This window comes from Somniosus microcephalus, chromosome 11 (genome assembly GCF_052327205.1).
Source record: "Somniosus microcephalus isolate GS21.2 chromosome 11, FLI_Smic_1.0, whole genome shotgun sequence".
Classification (NCBI taxonomy): domain Eukaryota; kingdom Metazoa; phylum Chordata; class Chondrichthyes; order Squaliformes; family Somniosidae; genus Somniosus; species Somniosus microcephalus.
The window spans coordinates 233,029,143-233,049,778 of NC_140997.1; the positions used below are offsets into that span (position 1 = coordinate 233,029,143).

Here is a 20,636-nt window from a genome sequence, read left to right on the forward strand (position 1 = left end):
AAACTGCGATATTCACCCATCGTACGCTGTGATATTCACCCATCGTACGCTGCGATATTCACCCATCGTACGCTGCGATATTCACCCATCGTACACTGTGATATTCACCCATCGTACGCTGCGATATTCACCCATCGTACGCTGCGATATTCACCCATCGTACACTGTGATATTCACCCATCGTACGCTGCGATATTCACCCATCGTACACTGTGATATTCACCCATCGTAAACTGTGATATTCACCCATCGTACGCTGCGATATTCACCCATCGTACGCTGCGATATTCACCCATCGTACACTGTGATATTCACCTGTCATAAGCTGCGATATTCACCCATCGTAAACTGCGATATTCACCCATCGTACACTGTGATATTCACCCATCGTACGCTGCGATATTCACCCATCGTACGCTGCGATATTCACCCATCGTACACTGTGATATTCACCTGTCATAAGCTGCGATATTCACCCATCGTAAACTGCGATATTCACCCATCGTAAACTGCGATATTCACCCATCGTACACTGTGATATTCACCCATCGTACGCTGCGATATTCACCCATCGTACGCTGCGAAATTCATCTATCGTACACTGTGATATTCACCCATTGTAAACTGCGATATTCACCCATCGTAGAGCTGCGATGTTCACCCATTGTAAGCTGCGATATTCACCTATCGTAGAGCTGCGATGTTCACCCATTGTAAACTGCGATATTCACCCATCGTAAACTGCGATATTCACCCATCGTAAGTTGCGATATTCATCCATCGTAATGTTCACCCAGATTTTGTTGTTTCTCCCCTCTGTGTCTGTAGGTAGCAAGGCTTCAGGTTTGCAGCCGGATGACGAGGTTCAACTTTCGGTAAGATTCAAGGAGATGTCACTCACTGACACGCAGGAATCACTCAGAGAGAAAGGGAGAGACAGAGACAGAAAGACTGAAAAAACTTGTACTTACATATATATTATATATGACAGTGTAGAGGGAGCTTGACTCTGTATCTAACCAATGCTGTACCTGCCCTGGGAGTGTTTGATGGGACAGTGTAGAGGGAGATTTACTCTGTATCTAACCCGTGCTGTACCTGCCCTGGGAGTGTTTGATGGGACAGTGTAGAGGGAGCTTTACTCTGTATCTAACCCGTGCTGTACCTGCCCTGGGAGTGTTTGATGGGGCAGTGTAGAGGGAGCTTTACTCTGTATCTAACCCGTGCTGTACCTGCCCTGGGAGTGTTTGATGGGACAGTGTAGAGGGAGCTTTACTCTGTATATAACCCGTGCTGTACCTGCCCTGGGAGTGTTTGATGGGACAGTGTAGAGGGAGATTTACTCTGTATCTAACCCGTGCTGTACCTGCCCTGGGAGTGTTTGATGGGACAGTGTAGTGGGAGCTTTACTCTGTATCTAACCCGTGCTGTACCTGCCCTGGGAGTGTTTGATGGGACAGTGTAGAGGGAGCTTTACTCTGTATCTAACCCGTGCTGTACCTGCCCTGGGAGTGTTTGATGGGACAGTGTAGAGGGTCTTTGCTCTGTATCTAACCCGTGCTGTACCTTCCCTGGGAGTGTTTGATGGGACAGTGTAGAGGGAGCTTTACTCTGTATCTAACCCGTGCTGTACCTGCCCTGGGAGTGTTTGATGGGACAGTGTAGAGGGAGCTTTACTCTGTATCTAACCCGTGCTGTACCTGCCCTGGGAGTGTTTGATGGGACAGTGTAGTGGGAGCTTTACTCTGTATCTAACCCGTGCTGTACCTGCCCTGGGAGTGTTTGATGGGACAGTGTAGAGGGAGCTTTACTTTGTATCTAACCCGTGCTGTACCTGCCCTGGGGGTGTTTGATGGGACAGTGTAGAGGGAGCTTTACTCTGTATCTAACCTCATGCTGTACCTGCCCTGGGAGCGTTTGATGGGACAGTGTAGAGGGAGCTTTACTCTGTATCTAACCCGTGCCGTACCTGCCCTGGGAGTGTTTGATGGGACAGTGTAGAAGGAGCTTTACTCTGTATCTAACCCATGCTGTACCTGCCCTGGGAGTGTTTGATGCGGCAGTGTAGAGGGAGCTTTACTCTGTATCTAACCCGTGCTGTACCTGCCCTGGGAGTGTTTGATGGGACAGTGTAGAGGGAACTTTACTCGGTATCTAACCCATGCTGTACCTGCCCTGGGAGTGTTTGACGGGACAGTGTAGAGGGAGCTTTACTCTGTATCTAACCCGTGCTGTACCTGCCCTGGGAGTGTTTGATGGGACAGTGTAGAGGGAACTTTACTCGGTATCTAACCCATGCTGTACCTGCCCTGGGAGTGTTTGACGGGGCACTCGATGAAGGTGCTCTGTTCGCCAGCACTGACATCGCTTATCTTGACGAGGATAAAAGCCGCTGCACACGCGATGGGAGTAATCTCTGATCGTGACAGAGCTGTGCACCTCGCCACCTGCTTTTTTGTGCCATTTTTGTAAACATTCCTCTTCCTTTCTGCAGGAATGGAGAAAACAACAAAGGTGAGTGCATTTATAAATAATGAGTGTCGTGAGAGCCAGGTCGATGTGATAAAGAATTATTTTGCATTTCTCCAGCGCCTTTCACATCCTCAGGACGTCCCAGAGTGCTTTACAGCCAATGAAGTACTTTTTGAATCATAGTCACTGTTGTAATGTAGGAAACACGGCAGCCAATTTGCGCACAGCAAGCTCCCACAAACAGCAATGTGATAATGACCAGATAATCTGTTTTTAGTGATGTTGGTTGAGGGATAAATATTGGCCCAGGACACTGGGAATAACTCCCCTGCTCTTCAAAATAGTGGCCATGGAATCTTTTACATCCACCTGGTTCAATGTCCCATCCAAATGACGGCACCTCCGACAGTGCGGCGCTCCCTCAGTACTGCCCCTCCGACAGTGCAGCGCTCTCTCAGTACTGGCCCTCCGACAGTGCAGCACTCCCTCAGTACTGTCCCTCCGACAGTGCAGCGCTCTCTCAGTACTGCTCCTCCGACAGTGCAGCGCTCTCTCAGTACTGGCCCCCTGACAGTGCGGCGCTCCCTCAGTACTGCCCCTCCGACAGTGCAGCGCTCCCTCAGTACTGCCCCTCTGACAGTGCGGCGCTCCCTCAGTACTGCCCCTCCGACAGTGCGGCACTCCCTCAGTACTGCCCCTCCGACAGTGCAGTGCTCCCTCAGTACTGCCCCTCCGACAGTGCGGCGCTCCCTCAGTACTGCCCCTCTGACAGTGCAGTGCTCCCTCAATACTGCCCCTCCGACAGTGCGGCGCTCCCTCAGTACTTCCCCTCCGACAGTGCGGCGCTCCCTCAGTACTGCCCCTCCGACAGTGCGGCGCTCCCTCAGTACTGCCCCTCCGACAGTGCGGTGCTCCCTCAGTACTGCCCCTCCGACAGTGCCGCGCTCCCTCAGTACTGCCCCTCCGATAGTGTGGCGCTCCCTCAGTACTGCCCCTCCGATAGTGCGGCACTCCCTCAGTACTGCCCCTCCGACAGTGCAGCGCTCCCTCAGCACTGCACTGGAGTTTCGGCCTAGATTTTTAATAAGAACATAAGAACATAAGAAATAGGAGCAGGAGTAGGCCAATCGGCCCCTCGAGCCTGCTCCGCCATTCAATTAGATCATGGCTGATCTGATCCTAACCGCCAATCCACTATCACAGAACCATCTCCTGAATCTAACAGAATTAGACACATGAAATAGGAGCAGGATCAGGCTACACGGCCCCTGGGCCCGCTCCGCTACCCACAGGGCCATGACCGATCCGAACGTAGACTCACGTCCAAATTCCTGCCCGCTCCCCGTAACCCTTAATTCCCTTTACTTCTAGGAAACTGTCTGTTTCTGTTTTAAATTTATGTAATGATGTAGCTTCGACAGCTTTTTGGGGCAGCATATTCCATGGACCTACCACCCTCTGAGTGAAGTAGTTCCTCCTCATCTCAGTTTTGAAAGAGCAGCCCCTTATTCTAAGACTATGCCCCCTAGTTCTAGTTTCACCCATCATCTGGAACATCTTCCCTGCATCCACCCGATCCAACCCCTTCACAATCTTATATGTTTCAATAAGATCGCCTCATTCTTCTGAACTCCAATGAGTAGAGTCCCAATCTACTCAACCTCTCCTCATATGTCCATCCCCTCATCCCCGGGATTAACCGAGTGAACCTTCTTTGTACTGACTCGAGAGCAAGTATGTCTTTTCTTAAGTATGGACACCAAAACTGTCCGCAGTATTCCAGGTGCGGTCTCAAGTCTCTGGAGTGGGACTTTGAACATACAACCTTCTGACTCGGATGTTGAGATGAGATAGAGATCGAGAGAGTGTGGCCCACTGAGCCATGAATTCGGAACAGAGGCTGCACTTCAGCAGGAGCCGGTCAGAGCTGACACAGCCAGTTTATTATTTGAATAACAACAGAAGACGCTGGAAAAACTCAGCGGGCCAGGGCAACATCCGTGGAGAGAGAAACAGAGTCAACGTTCCAGGTCGAAACCCTTCGTCAGAACTGAGGAAAAAAAAGGCAGGAAATGAAACAGATTAAGAAGCAAGTAGGGGGAGGGGAAATGGGGGAGGGGATGAAAGATCAAAAGGGAAGGTCTGGGAGGGGCGAGGAGACATTGAGGTATTCAAGGCGAGACGAGATGGTAATAGGACAAGTAAAGAGACAAAAGATGGCTCTAGATGAAGTGTGAAATGCGCTGGCAGAGTGAGAGACAGCTGCCGTGTGGGAGAGAGAAAAAAGGAAAGGATCAAACACGAGAAGGGAAACTGAAAGCAATGAAGATGAACAAGGTTGAAGAGCCAAACGGAGGTCCCGTCGAAGAGAAGAGCAGAACTACCTGGGATGGCAGGAATGACGTATGAGGAGAGATTGGGTCGATTGGGCTTATATTCGCTGGAGTTTAGAAGAATGAGAGGGGATCTCATTGAAACTTATGAAATTCTAACAGGACTAGACAGACTAGATGTAGGAAGGATGTTCCCGATGGTCGGGGAGTCCAGAACCAGGGGTCACAGTCTAAGGATAAGGGGTAAGCCACTTAGGACAGAGATGAGGAGGAATTTCTTCACCCAGAGAGTGGTGAACCTGTGGAATTCTCTACCACAGAAGGCAGTAGAGGCCAATTCATTAAATATATTCAAGAAGGAGTTGGATATATTTCGTTAGATATATTTCTTAAGGCTAAAGGGATCAAGGGGTATGGGGAGAAAGCAGGGACAGGGTACTGAGTTTGGATGATCAGCCATGATCGCATTGAATGGAGGAGCAGGCTCGAGGGGCCGAATGGCCTACTCCTGCTCCTATCTTCTATGTTTCTATGTTTCTTCAAGGTGGGCATTCCTAGAAGAGACGTGGCAGTGAACCAAACACTAATACAATAGCAAAATACTGCGGATGCTGGAAATCCGAAATAACAACATCTTGGTTGAAATTTAGATCCCTGTTGCTGAAATAGGCTTTTGTGATTTTTGTCCATTTTGATTTCCCCCCTCACCTCCCCTGACATTCTGTGAGGTTCACTGGCTGTCGATCGCCCTCTGGTTCTGTCTCTGCCACTGGGAGTCTGCAGAGGGTTCCGGCACAGATTCAGCCCATTCGGCCCATCAAACTCTGTTGACTTTCTCCACAAGTCTAATCCCACTCTCCCCCTCACTCCCCGCCCCTTTAATATCCCACCCAGTCTAATCCCACTCTCCCCCTCACTCCCCGTACCCTTTAATATCCCACCCAGTCTAATCCCACTCTCCCCCTCACTCCCCGTACCCTTTAATATCCCACCCAGTCTAATCCCATTCTCCCCCTCACTCCCCGCACCCTTTAATATCCCACCCAGTCTAATCCCACTCTCCCCCTCACTCCCCGCACCCTTTAATATCCCACCCAGTCTAATCCCACTCTCCCCCTCACTTCCCCCCCCTTCAATATCCTACACAGTCTAATCCCACTCTCCCCCTCACTCCCCATATCCATTAATATCCCACCCAGTCTAATCCCACCCTCCCCCTCACTCCCCGCACCCTTTAATATCCCACCCAGTCTAATCCCACTCTCCCCCTCACTCCCCGCACCCTTTAATATCCCACCCTGTCTAATCCCACTCTCCCCCTCACTCCCCGCACCCTTTAATATCCCACCCAGTCTAATCCCACTCTCCCCCTCACTTCCCCCCCCTTCAATATCCTACACAGTCTAATCCCACTCTCCCCCTCACTCCCCATATCCATTAATATCCCACCCAGTCTAATCCCACTCTCCTGCTCACTCCCCGTGCCCTTTAATATCCCACCCAGTCTAATCCCAGTCGCCCCTCTCACTCCCCGTACCCTTTAATATCCCACACAGTCTAATCCCACTCTCCCCCTCACTCCCCGTACCCTTTAATATCCCACCCAGTCTAATCCCATTCTCTATCCTGCTGCAGTCAAATAGCTTGCTGACGCACTCATACACACAAGGAGCTACCAGCGGGAGCCTGGTTCCCATGGCATCCAATCCCCAGAAAGAGTCAGGAGAGGAGATGCCGCAATGTTCTCTGCCGTTTAATGCCAGCTGTGCCGCACTTGCTGCTGGCTGGCTCCAGGTGGCAGTGCCCCCCAGCATTTCCCGGCTGTGAGCCGCCACACACTGGCTGAGCCGTGAGGAGCCGCTGCCCGTCAGCGGGAGGGACTTTAATCATACAGGCTGGCGTGCTCCAGACCGCGGTGTGTCAGGGCCAATCACACTCTGGTTCCTGCATCCTCTGTCTTCGTTTCTGACACCATTACAATCCCTTAGCCTGTTAATCTTATATCAGATCCATGTTATCCCGTGTGAATCACGCTCCACCCCGCGTGTTATCCCGTGTGAATCACACTCCACTCCGTGTGTTATCCCGTGTGAGTCACGCCCCACCCCGCATGTCCCAGGACGTCCCAAAGTGTTGTAATATAGGAAACGCGGCAAACAATTTGCGCACAGCAAGCTCCCACAAACAGCAATGTGATAATGACCAGATCATCCGTTTTAGTGATGTTGTTTGAGGGATATATATTGGCCAGGACACCGGGGAGAACTCCCCTGCTCTTCTTCGAAATAGTGCCATGGGATCTTTTACATCCACCTGAGAGAGCAGACGGGGCCTCGGTTTAACATCTCATCCGAAAGACGGCACCTCCGACCGTGCAGCACTCCCTCAGTACTGCCCCTCCGACAGTGCGGCGCTCCCTCAGTACTGCCCCTCCGACAGTGCAGCACTCCCTCAGTACTGCCCCTCTGACAGTGCAGCACTCCCTCAGTACTGCCCCTCCGACAGTGCAGCACTCCCTCAGTACTGCCCCTCCGACAGTGCGGCGCTCCCTCAGTACTGCCCCTCCGACAGTGCGGCGCTCCCTCAGTACTGCCCCTCCGACAGTGCGGCGCTCCCTCAGTACTGCCCCTCCGACAGTGCAGCACTCCCTCAGTACTGCCCCTCCGACAGTGCAGCGCTCCCTCAGTACTGCCTCTCCGACAGTGCAGCACTCCCTCAGTGCTGCCCCTCCGACAGTGCAGCGCTCCCTCAGTACTGCCCCTCCGACAGTGCAGCGCTCCCTCAGTACTGCCCCTCCGACAGTGCAGCGCTCCTTCAGTACTACCCCTCCGACAGTGCAGCGCTCCTTCAGTACTGCCCCTCCAACAGTGCAGCACTCCTTCAGCACTGCACTGGAGAGTCAGTCTGTATTTTTGTGCTCAAATCTCTGGAGTGGGACTTGAACCCACAACCTTCTGACTCTGAGGTGAGAGACAGAGACAGGCAGACAGAGAGAGACAGGCAGACAGAGAGAGACAGGCAGACAGACAGAGAGACAGATACAGAGCTGCCCACTGAGCCATGGCTGGCTTGTCTCCGAGAGTGTTGGAGTGACTCCCATTCACTGAGTTGGCAGCCGGTGCCTTGGGTGTGTGGGAGAGCAGGTGTAGATCAGCCCCAAATAAACTCTCGACTCATCAAAGCTCTGCGTCAAATGCACCTTCCAACCGCCGACTTTCATTTGAAGAAACCCTCGGGACACACAACAGAACTGAATTACAGGCTGCAGTTCAATATTGTGGTATAATTATAAGAGGCTTTGTACATCAATGAGTGGAATTTGAGATCCGCCCGAGTCAGTGTTAAAGATACTTCTTAGACTTCACCCGGTGTCTCTCTCTCTCTCTCTCTCTCTCTCGCTCTCGCTCTCGCTCTCTCTCTCTCTGTCTCTGTCTCTGTTGTGTCTGTACCTTTCTACCTAGACACAATTAGAACTCAGAACTCAGAGATTCAAACATGAAGTGCTTTATGTGGAAAGGGTGGACAGCTTTAAGTTCCTCGGAGTCCACATCATGGAAGACCTCTCCTGGTCCCTCAATACCTCCTCTCTGGTGAAGAAGGCCCAGCAGCGCCTATATTTCTTAAGGAGGCTGAAGGGATGTAACCTGTCACCCCTGATCCTCTCTAACTTTTACCGCTGCACAATAGAGAGCATCCTGACGAACTGTATCACAGTATGGTATGGCAGCTGTAGCTACTATGACTGGAAAGCCCTGCAGCGGGTAGTCAAAACTGCCCAACGCATTACCGGCACCCGGCTACCGACCATAGAGCACATATACCAGAAACGCTGTTTACGGAGGTCACGGTCCATCATCAAAGACCCTACCCACCCCAGCCACAGTCTGTTCGCCCTTCTGCCATCTGGGAGACGCTACAGATGCATTCGCACCCGTACGACCAGATTTAGGAACAGCTTCTTTCCCAGGGCTGTCATCCTACTGAACTCCACAAATAAACTCTAAAGCCTGCACATCTGCCAATGCACTTTATTATGGTTATGTTTATGTTAATGTATTACAAGCCAAATGTATGTTGAATGTTTAAATGTCTTAATCTAAATGTACACTCTCGGGAGCCGCAAGCCTACATTTCGTTGTACTGCACTTGTGCACTAACAATGACAATAAAGTTGATTATTATTATTATTATTATATTAAAAAGAAGGTTCTGGAGAGTACCGAACAAAGAGAACTAAAACTTAACAAGAGAACAACCCCAACCATTTATCTGCTGTGACAGCGCCACTGCAGGTGGGAGGAGAACACACAATACAGGATACCGGCGGTCATCACTGGCTTCCACAGCAGTAGGCATTGACACAGGCCTGGATGGAGAAGGTGCCTGTGTCAGTCGAAAGTCAGGAGTTTGCACAGGTGGAGCAGTCTCTTTGACTTCCTGTGTTGGAGAAGAGCACTGTGGCAAAGGATGCTGGTTTGCGGTATCATCCGGAAACAGTTCAGGCCAACCAGCCGTTGGAGCCTCTGTGGCTGTCTCTGCTCCTAGCAACAGTTGATCTGTGTGTCTTCTCCAGACGACGTCCTCAGCAGTCTCAACCGTGTAAGACACAGGACCCGTCTGCGCGATCACCGTAGCAGGAACCCATTTCAGTCCAGTGTTGTAGTTTCGAGCTAGGACGTGCTCTCCCGGATGAAACCGTCTCTCCTTGGCTCTTTTCTCTCTCTTTTCAACTTGAGCTTGTTGTTGACGATGGACAACCTGCTCTGCCCTTGGAGGTTTGAGTAAGTCAAAACTTGTCCGCAACTGCCTCTTCATCATGAGCGAAGCGGGGGAAGTTTTGGTTGTGGCATGCGGCTCGTTCCTGCAGGACAACAGGAAGCTATTCAGACGTTGGTGGATTGAGCCCTGACTTTGCGATGCCTTCAAGGCGTGCTTCAAACTTTGCACGAACCTTTCTGCCAGGCCGTTAGTAGAGGGATGATAGGGTGCAAACCTGATGTGTTGGACACCATTTACATGCAGGAAGGTTGCAAATTTTTGTGATACAAATTGTGGACCGTTGTCACTTACGAGTTGTTCCGGTGAGCCATAACGGCTGAACATCTCACCAAGTTTCTCAATTGTTTTCTCTACCGTGGTAGACCTCATCACAGCGACCTCCGGCCACTTGCTACGAGCGTCCACAACCACCATAAACATCTTCTCTTCGAAAGGACCGGCGAAGTCCACATGTACTCGCTGCCACACTTCTTCAGGCCAATCCCAGGGGTGTAGGGTTGCCAGCTGTGGAACATTCCGGACCCTTTGACATGGGGAACATGTTTTGGCTTTCTCCTCCATATTTCCATCGAGACCTGGCCACCAGAAGTAGCTTCTTGCCATTTCCTTCATCCGAACCATCCCACTGTGGCCTGTATGAAGTTGTTGCAGTATAGGTTCCCTCAGAGGTGGCGGAATGATGACACAGCGTCCCCAAAGAAGACAACCTGCCTGGACGGAGAGCTAATTTCTTTTTGAAACGTAAGGTTTCAAACTAGGAGAATCTCCTATAGCTCTCCCTCGAATGACATCGCCCATTACCTCAGACAGGACTGGGTCGTTGCAGGTGTACCTTCGCACCTGAACTGCAGTGACAGGTGCTCCCTCCACTCTTCTAAAGTAGAAGATGTCTATCTGACGAGGCTCTGGGGGAGTAACAGGCAAGGGCAGCCTCGAGAGACCGTCTGCGTTGCCGTGCAAGTCTGATTTGCGATATTTGATGTTGTATGTGTGTCCTGACAACAGTAAAGCCCACCTTTGCATCCTGCTTGCAGCAAGAGATGGAATTCCGGTGTGGGTCCCGAAGATTGAAATCAATGGACGGTGGTCCGTCAGGAGTGTGAACCTTCTCCCAAACAGGTACTGATGAAATTTTCGAATTCCAAAAACGATTCCCAAGGCCTCGCGCTCGATCTGCGCATAGTTACTCTCGGCCTTGTTCAAGGTGCGTGATGCGAAGGCGATAGGTTTCTCTTCCCCAGAAGGTATGATGTGGGATATGACTGCTCCCACACCATATGGTGATGCATCATATGCTAGCTGCACGGGTAGCTTTGGGTCGAAGTGTGTCAGGACCTCCGACTTCAGCAATGATTTCTTTGCTTGGGCGAAAGCTTCGTTGCACAGTTCAGTCCATTTCCATGTTTTGCCTTGACATAGCAACTGATGTAACGGCTTCAACAATGTTGCTAAGTCTGGAATAAACTTCCCATAGTAGTTAAGTAGCCCCAGAAATGAACGTAACTGGCTCACATTCTGGGGTGCTGGGGCCTCCACGATCGCCTTGACCTTTGAAGGCGCCTTATGCAGGCCAGTAGCGTCAATCACATGCCCCAGGTACTCGACTGAAGACTGAAAGAATTCACATTTGTCTTTACGAACTCTGAGTCCGTACTCTTTCAGTCGTTGTAGTGTCGCATCCAAGTTCAGAAGATGATCCTCATTTGTCCCAGTGACAAGGATGTCGTCCAGGTAGCACTGGACTCCTGGCAGTCCACTCAAAACCTGATCCATTGCCCTTTGGAATAGAGCAGGGGCCAACGTAATTCCAAACGGAAGGCGGCAGTACCGGTATAGCCCCTTGTGTGTCACAATTGTCAGCAGCTCCTTTGATTTGTCATCGACATGCATTTGTAGATAAGCCTGGCATAAGTCTATTTTGCTGAACTTTTGCCCTCCGGCCAGGCCCGTAAACAGATCACCAATGAGGGGAAGAGGGTACTGTTCCACAGACAGCACCGGGTTAATAGTCACTTTAAAATCCCCGCAGATTCGAACAGATCCATCCTTTTTCAGGACAGGAACAATGGGTGTGGCCCATTTGCTCACGCTCACAGGCTCCAGGACTCCATCCTCGACTAAGGCCTCCAAGTTAGCCTCAACTTTTGGCCTAATTGCATAAGGTACAGGTCGGGCTTTGTGAAACTTCGGCTTGCTGTCAGGTTTAAAGTCCAGTCTCACGCTGATCTTTTTCATGCTCCCAAGTTCACCATTGAAGAGTTCTGCATGTTTGTTTAAAACTGCAGTCAAACCTGACTCCCCTTTTGACATCATGCGGACTGCAGGCCAGTCCAGCGTGATTTTCTCTAGCCGCGCACGTCCCAGTAGAGATGGGTAATTTCCCTTTACCACATATAGTGGCAGTTTCGCAGTCTGTCCGTTTAATTTAACTGTCACCTCAATGGCGCCTCTCATGGCCACAGGTTCGCCGGTATACGTCTTTAGCACAATGTTTGTTGGCTGAAGGGTAAGATGCTTTAGCATTTTGTTGTAGACAGTGTCTGAAACAAGGGACACAGCCGCGCCTGTGTCCACCTCCATCCGCACTGATTGTCCCTCCACCAGTGGTGACACTGAAGCGCTATCGATTCTAATAAAAGGCCGAGTAGAGTTCAGAACAACAGGCTTTTATTAACTACTGAATGCAACTACAAACAGATCAGGACTATGCTTCTAGTGGACGACCGAATGGCAGAGAGCTGCCGTGCAGCCGGCCTTATACCAGGCAGCCAAGGGCGGAGTCAGCTGAGGCATAGTCAGGTATAACAGTGAAGCAAGAGTGAACGACAACAACAACAATAGTGAACACAGTGAACGACAGTGGTTTACCACATTCACCCCTCGTTTAAAATTAAGTCCGGCGGGGTGAAGTGTATCAAAAGTTCGAGTAGGTGAGTCTGTCGGGCGGCCTCGTTTGCCGTCGAGATCTTCGTGGCGACGGTTGAGATGGTACAGCTTCCAACGACGCGTCTTGAACGGGATCGAGCACCGGCGTATCGTCCCCTTTGGTGTTGGGTGGGCGAGTGGACTCCGGCCACTGGGGTGGAATGGACAGGGGTGAGAATTGGGTCTACTGAATTTTGGGCTGTGTTGAAGGGGGTCGTGGTGGAGGGCAATGGTGACGGGTCAGTGGACCCCGAGGGTGCCAGATCTCTAATGGAGACTGTATCCTCCCGCCCGTCCGAGTATGCCACGTAGGCGTACTGGGGGTTGGCATGGAGGAGGTGAACCTTCTCTACCAGGGGAGCCATTTTGTGGGACCTTACATGCTTCCTCAGCAGGATGGGCCCTGGGGACGTCAGCCAGTGTGGTAGTGAGGTACCGGATGTGGACCTCTGGGGAAAAACGAACATTCGCTCATGGGGGGTGGCGTTGGTGGCAGTACACAGCAGTGACCGGATGGAGTGGAGCGCATCAGGTAGGACATCCTGCCAACGGGAGGTCGGAAGGCCCCTAGATTTTAAGGCTAGGAGGGCCGCCTTCCAGACCGTCGCGTTCTCTCTTTCAACCTGTCCGTTCCCCCGGGGGTTGTAGCTGGTGGTCCGGCTTGAGGCAATACCTCTCATGAGCAGGTACTGACGGAGTTCGTCGCTCATGAAGGACGAGCCCCGGTCGCTATGAATATAGCTGGGAAAACCGAACAAAGTAAAGAGGTTGTGCAGGCATTTAATGACCGTAGCGGTGGTCATGTCCGGGCAGGGGATGGCGAAAGGGAAACGGGAGTACTCGTCAACTATGTTGAGGAAGTACACATTACGGTCAGAGGAGGGGAGGGGCCCTTTAAAGTCGACACTCAGGCGCTCAAAGGGGCGGGTGGCCTTGATCAGGTTTGCTCTGTCAGGCATATAGAAGCGCGGCTTGCACTCTGCACAGACTGGGTAGCTCCTGGTCATGGTCCTGACCTCCTCGATGGAGTAAGGCAGGTTGCGGGCCTTGATGAAGTGGAAGAACCTGGTGACCCCCGGGTGGCAGAGGTCGTTGTGGAGGCCCCGTAGTCTATCGATCTGCGCGTTGGCGCATGTGCCTCGCGATAGAGCATCTGAGGGTTCGTTGAGTTTCCCGGGCCGGTACAAGATGTCGTAATTGTAGGTGGAAAGTTCAATTCTCCACCTCAAAATCTTGTCATTTTTGATTTTGCCCCTCTGCTTATTATTGAACATAAAAGCAACTGAACGCTGGTCAGTAAGCAGGGTAAATCGTTTTCCAGCCAGGTAGTGCCGCCAGTGGCGCACCGCCTCCACAATGGCCTGGGCCTCCTTTTCCACAGAGGAGTGTCTGAGTTCGGAGCCCTGGAGGGTTCGTGAAAAGAAGGCCACGGGTCTTCCCGCCTGGTTAAGGGTAGCGGCCAGGGCAAAGTCGGATGCATCGCTCTCCACCTGGAAGGGGATGGACTCGTCCACCGAGTGCATGGTGGCCTTGGCAATGTCATCTTTTATACGGTGAAAGGCTGAGCGGGCCTCCGCCGTCAGGGGAAAGGAAGTGGACTTGATAAGTGGACGGGCTTTGTCCGCATAATGAGGGACCCACTGGGCGTAATAGGAAAAGAAGCCCAGGCACCTTTTGAGGGCCTTGAGACAGTGGGGCAGGGGAAGTTCCATCAGGGGGCGCATCCGGTCAGGGTCAGGACCGATGACTCCGTGTTCCACCACGCAGCCAAGGATAGCGAGGCGGGTTGTGCGGAATATGCACTTTTCCTTGTACGTGAGGTTTAGGAGTTGGGCCGTGCGAAGGAACTTATCAAGGTTGGCGTCATGGTCCTGCAGGTCATGGCCGCAGATGGTCACGTTGTCCAGGTAGGGAAACGTGGCCTGTAACGCATTCTCGTCGACCATCCGGTCCATCTCCCTCTGGAAGATGGAGACACCGTTGGTGACGCTGAAAGGAACCCTGAGGAAGTGAAAAAGACGGCCGTTTGCCTCGAAAGCTGTGTACTGGCGGTCCTCAGGGCGGATAGGGATTTGGTGGTATGTTGCCTTGAGGTCAATGGTCGAGAAAACGCGATATTGCGCTATCTTATTAACCATGTCGGCTATGCGGGGGAGAGGGTATGCGTCCAACTGGGTGTACTTGTTGATTGGCTGTAGTCGATGACCAGGCGCTGCTTGTTGCCGGTCTTAACGACTACCACCTGAGCTCGCCAGGGGCTGGTACTACCCTCAATAATCCCCTCCTTCAGGAGCCGCGTCACCTCAGATCTTATAAAGGATCTGTCCCCGGTGCTGTATCGCCTGCTCTTTGTGGCGATAGGCTTGCAGTCGCGGGTGAGGTTAGCGAACAGGGGGGGGTGTGATTTTGAGGGTGGAGAGACTACAGGTGGGGCGCGGTGGGCAATTTAAAAACTGCTGGTTGCAGACAGTGAGTGGGGGAAAAGGTCCACCGTATGTCAAGGTGACACTCTTAAAGTGACGATGAAAGTTCCAACCCCAGCAGAACGGCAGCGCAGAGATGTGGCAGGACGAAGAGCTTTACATTTTTATAAACGGAGCCCCTCACCGAAAGGGTCACTACGCAGTAGCCGCCGACGTCTGCTGAGTGAGATTTTGAGGCCATGGAGATCCGATGGCGCGCTGGCAGGACCGAGAGGGAATAATGCCGTACCGTATCAGGGTGTATGAAGCTCTCCGTGCTCCCGGAATCAAAAAGGCAAGTTGTGGCGCGGCCATTTACCTGGATGTCCATCGTGGACCTGGCTAGCTGATGGGGTCTGGATTGATCCAGCGTAATGGAGGCCGCTGTGGAGTCGGGAGCGTCGCTGTAAAACCCCGGTGGGGTGGTGGGTGAGTCGGGGGCCCGTTGGCAAAATGGCGGACAAAATGGCGGCGTCGGAGAAGAAGGACAAAATGGCGGCGCCCATGACGATCCCGATCCCCACGAGGCTGGAGGAAGGCAAGATGGCTGCTCCCACGAATCGCAAGCGGCGCTGCTGAAGGTAGGGGTCTTCTGACTTCTGCAGACGCCAGCGTAGTGTCCCTTCTTACCGCAGGCAGAGCAGACAGCGTTTTTCGCCAGGCAGCGCGCCCTGGGGTGTTTGGTTTGGCCACAGAAATAACATTTCTGGCTCGGGCGGGACATCGCTGCAGCAGTTGGGGCCGGGGCCCGGGGCGGCGCCACGTCCCAAGATGGCGGCGGCCGCGACATCCACGAGGCGGCCGCACGGTCCGGGGAGTAGGCCTCCATGTTCCGATGGGCTACGTCCAATGAAAGGGTGAGTGAAATCGCCGCCTTCAGGTCGAGCACGCTACTTTCCAGCAGTCGCTGCCGTGTGTGAGTGGACCTGAGGCCCGCAACGAGGGCGTCCTGGATGAGCTCCTCCGTATGTTCCGTGGCTGATGCTTGCATTCGCAGGCTCGGCCGAGTTCCTTCAGCGCCCGTATGTATGCTTCTGTGGGTTCCCCGGGCTGTTGTTTACGGGACCCCAGGAGATGTCTTGCGTAAACATAGTTGACCGGGCGTGCATATTGTTCCTTTAAAATGTCGATAGCCCCCTGGTAGCTCGTAGCGTCCCGGATAAGGGCAAAAGCTCGGTGGTTTACTTTCGAATTCAGCACCCTGAGCTTGTCGGCGACGGTCTCGCCGGATGCAGCCAGAAAAGACTGAAAACAGTTCAACCAGTGTGAGAACTTAGCAGGCGAGTCCGGTTCTTGCGGGTCGAGTTCCAGGCACTTGATCTTAAGTATCTGCAGCATTGTTATTTTTTTGTTTTTTGTCAGTAGTTAATAAAATTGAAGCGCTTTCGATTCTAATAAAAGGCCGAGTAGAGTTCAGAACAACAGGCTTTTATTAACTACTGAATGCAACTACAAACAGATCAGGACTATGCCTCTAGTGGACGACCGAATGGCAGAGAGCTGCCGTGCAGCCGTCCTTATACCAGGTAGCCAGGGGCGGAGTCAGCTGAGGCATAGTCAGGTATAACAGTGAAACAAGAGTGAATGACAACAACAACAACAACAATAGTGAACACAGTGAACGACAGTGGTTTACCACAGACACCCAGTAGTCATTTGGACCACCTGCAACCGTCAGTATGTGCACCTCTTCCTCCTCAGAGGTGTCGCTCCCCTCTGTTTTGCTTGTTCCATCATACTGCACTGAATGAACACTCTTTTTCTTCTCTTGTCCAAATACAGACATTTTGCTTTCATGCTTCCCAGCTCTTCTTTTTTTACCTCTACAGGCACGTTCAATGTGACCTTTTTTGCCACAATTTCGGCATTCCCGCTCCGTACACCAGCAGTCATTAGCGTGATGGCCCGTTTTCCCACAACGGTAACGTGCCGTTCCGCGCCCTTTTAGGCTCAGACGACACCTTGTGAACTCTCCCTGTTGAACTCAACTGGTGAGCCTCCTTTTCCGCCATCTCCATGGAGACACTAACTTCAATGGCCTTTTCAAGAGTAAGGTTGTCCTCATTAAGAAGGCGCTTCTGTGTGGCTGCACTTAGCAGACCACACACAAGTCTGTCTCTAATGGTGTCATTCAGCACCTCCTTGAACTCGCAGTGTTCTGACAACCTTTTTAAAGCAGCAATAAACATCGTCACTGATTCCCCCTCCTCTTGATTCCATTTGTGAAATCTAAATCTCTCAGCAATAACCAGAGGTTTTGGTGAAAAATGTGCTCCAAGAATTTCCACGAGTTGTTTATATGTTTTAGTTCCTGGCTTATCTGGCTGTACAAGGCTGCGAAGTAAATTGAATGTCTTTGCCCCCATTATACTCAAAAAGGTAGGCAAGACCTTTTCGTTTGCCACCGCATTCGCCAAAACAAAATAGTCAAAACGTTCCGTATAAGCGCTCCATTGCTCCACATTTTTATCAAAATCACTGATGTTTCCTAATATAGTAGCCACTCACGTTTCAAATTTTAATTTCTGTTTACTCACTGCACCCGTAACGTTAATGTGATGCTGCAATCTCTTCTGAGTGTTTTGTAGTCGAAAACAAGAAAGTTCCCACAACGCAGATTCATCCGATCCTCGTCGCCAATTTGTTGTGTCTGTACCTTTCTACCTAGACACAATTAGAACTCAGAACTCAGAGATTCAAACATGAAGTGCTTTATTCAAAAAGAAGGTTCTGGAGAGTACCGAACAAAGAGAACTAAACTTAACCAAGAGAACAACCCCAACCATTTATCTGCTGTGACAGCGCCACCGCAGGTGGGAGGAGAACACACAATACATAACAGTCTCTCTCTGTCTCTCTGTCTCTCTCTCCAATTCCAATTCCAATTCCAATTAAAATGCTTTATTGGCATGAAAGTTTACAGAGAACCATATTGCCAAAGCTTACATAGCAAAAAGGTACAGTTTTCCAACATTCTGTAGGTGTCAATCGATTTGACATTTGTTGGGTATATACAATATTACTTTTAAACAATATTAATTTTAAACAGTCTTTGTACTTCATTTGGTACGTTCAATATTAATTTTAAACAGTCTTAATTTTAAACAGTCCTCAGGTTGTGACATGTTGTTACATATTTGGCCCCAAGGTATGGTCTGTCTCCTTCTCCTAGGACTAATCTCAATTTTGACAGATCATCCAATTCCTTGAAATCTGGGGTTGTTTGGCTTAGCTTGTTGAATAATATGTTTCTTGATGTGTTGAATTTTTCGCATTTTAGGAGGAAATGCATTTCTGTTTCAACCTCGCCAGCCAGACATTGATCGCATATTCTATTCTCTCTAGGCTGCCAGGATTTCTTGTATCTGCCTTTTTCAATTTCCAGTTGGTGGTCGCTTAGTCTGTACCTGGTGAGGGTCTGTCTCTGTTTTGTGTCTCTGATGGTCGTGAGGTAGTCTGCCAGTTTATATTCTCTTTTTAGGGCCCGGTAACATTCTAATCTGCTTTGGCTTTCGGTTATTTTGTTCCAATGTTCCAGGTAGGTTTCTTTGCATTTTTTAATGATTTGGTTCACTCGGATTGGTGTTTGGGTGGCTGTGTTGGTCTGGGGCTGGTCAGGGTCCGGCTGAGTACTTAGTTTCCGTAGCAGCTGACTCAGGGGACTCTTTTCTGGGTTTAGCTCTTGGGTCTGAAAGGCTTTGAAATGAAGGGTGTCTGGGGAGCTAGATTTGAGGTGATTTAGGAAGTTTAGTGCTCGTTTTTGGATGTTTATTATCAGTGGGTATCTGCCTAGTTCGGCTCTGCATGCATTTGTTGGCGTTTTCCTTTGGGTGCGAAGGATGCTTCGGCAGAATTCTGCATGTAGGGCTTCTATTGTATGTTTTTCCCATTTAGTGTAGCTTTGGTGATTTAGCGGGCCCCATACTTCACTACCGTACAGTGCAATGGGCAGGATTATGCTGTCAAATATTTTGAGCCAGATTTTGATTGGGATTTGGATGTTGTAGAATTTTCTTTTTATTGCATATAGGGCTCTTCGGGCTTTTTCTTTTAGTGCATTCACTGCTATGCTGAAGCTCCCTGATGCTGTAATAGTTAGACCAAGGTAGGTGTAGCTCATAGTGTGTCCTATAGTGATATCACTGAGGGTAAACTGGTATTTGTTTTCCTGACATCTGGGCCTTTTTTGAAAAATCATGATGTTGGTTTTCTTTAGATTTACTGTTAGAGCCCAATTTTGGCAGTATTTGTCGAGTAGGTCTAGTTGTTGCTGTAATCCCTGTTCTGTGGGAGACAGCAGAACCAGGTCGTCCGCATAGAACAGGGATTTCACTTCTCCATCTAGGAGACGGAGACCTGGTGACTCGCTTTGCTCCAGCATGTCTGCTAATTCATTTATGTATATGTTGAACAGGGTCGGGCTCAAATTGCAGCCCTGCCGGACGCCTCTTCTCTGGGTGAAGAAATCGGTGCGTTTGTCTCCAATTTTGACCCCGCATTTGTTTTTCAGATACATTGATTTAATAAGGTCATAGACTTTGCCCCCTATTCCACATTGAAGAAGTTTATAATAGAGCCCTTCGTGCCATATAGAGTCAAAGGCTTTCTTGAAGTCGATGAAACAGGCGAATATTTTCCCATTTTTTGTTTGGTGTATATGTTTTTCAATGAGGGTGTGAAGGGTATAGATATGGTCGGCGGTGCGGTGTTTTGGAAGAAAGCCTATTTGGTTTTTTCTGAGGATATTATGTTTGTTAAGAAAATCAAGTAATCTACTATTTAGAATACTGCAGAATAACTTCCCTAGACAACTGTTGACACAGATGCCGCGGTAGTTATTTGGGTCTGATTTGTTTCCGCTTTTATATATGGGGGAGATTAGTCCTTGGCACCAGATATCGGGAAAACAGCCTGAACGTAATATGATGTTGAATAATTTGAGTACCGCACCCTGCATCTCCATATTGCTGAACTTGAGCATTTCATTTTTGATGTTGTCTGGGCCACAGGCTTTCTTTAGGTGGAGAGATTTTGTTTTTGTGGCCATTTCTTTCCATGTGATTGGGGAGTCTAGAGGGTTTTGGTTGTCTTTGATTGTTGCTTCTAATGTGTGGAGTTTTTCTGTGACCTGATGTTGACTTGGGTTTGTTTCGTTTATTGGGATGTCTTTGTAGAGGTTTTCAAAATGTGTTCTCCAGATGTCGCCATCTTGGATTGGTAATGCTTGCAATTGTGTTGTACTCAGGTTATTCCACATTTCCCAGAATTGTTTTGGGTTGGTGGAGTTTTCAATTTCTTCTAGTATTTTGTGGGTATAGTTTTGTGTTTTGTTCCTAATGGTGTGTTTATATCTTTTGAGGGTTTCATTGTATCTAGTACGTAGGTCCGGATTGTTTGGTTGGCGATGCTTTTGGTTTGATATTTTTCTCAGGTCTTTTCTGGCATTTTTGCATTCGTGGTCAAACCATTTCTTATTTTTATTTTGTCTTTTGTGACTCTTCCTCTTCTGTTTCACGAGGTCGGCTTTTACAGCTGCCTCATGAAAGATCATATTTATATCCTCTATGGCCATGTTTACCCCATCTCTGGTGATCTCATATAGATTTTCTTTAAATTTTGAAATTTTACTTGTGAGATCAGGTGAATTTAGTGCTGTGATGAATTT

At 50.0% G+C, this 20,636-nt stretch overlaps 1 protein-coding gene across 1 annotated transcript in view; it reads left to right on the forward strand.

Annotated features, from left to right (window-relative positions):
- Positions 1-20,636, forward strand: part of LOC147111338 (uncharacterized) — a 161,454-nt gene that overhangs the window by 112,583 nt on the left and 28,235 nt on the right. Inside the window, exons 27-28 of the mRNA XM_086000011.1 lie at positions 829-875; positions 2,495-2,514. Coding sequence (XP_085856137.1) covers positions 829-875; positions 2,495-2,514 — 67 coding nt within the window. The remainder of the gene's footprint in view (positions 1-828; positions 876-2,494; positions 2,515-20,636) is intronic.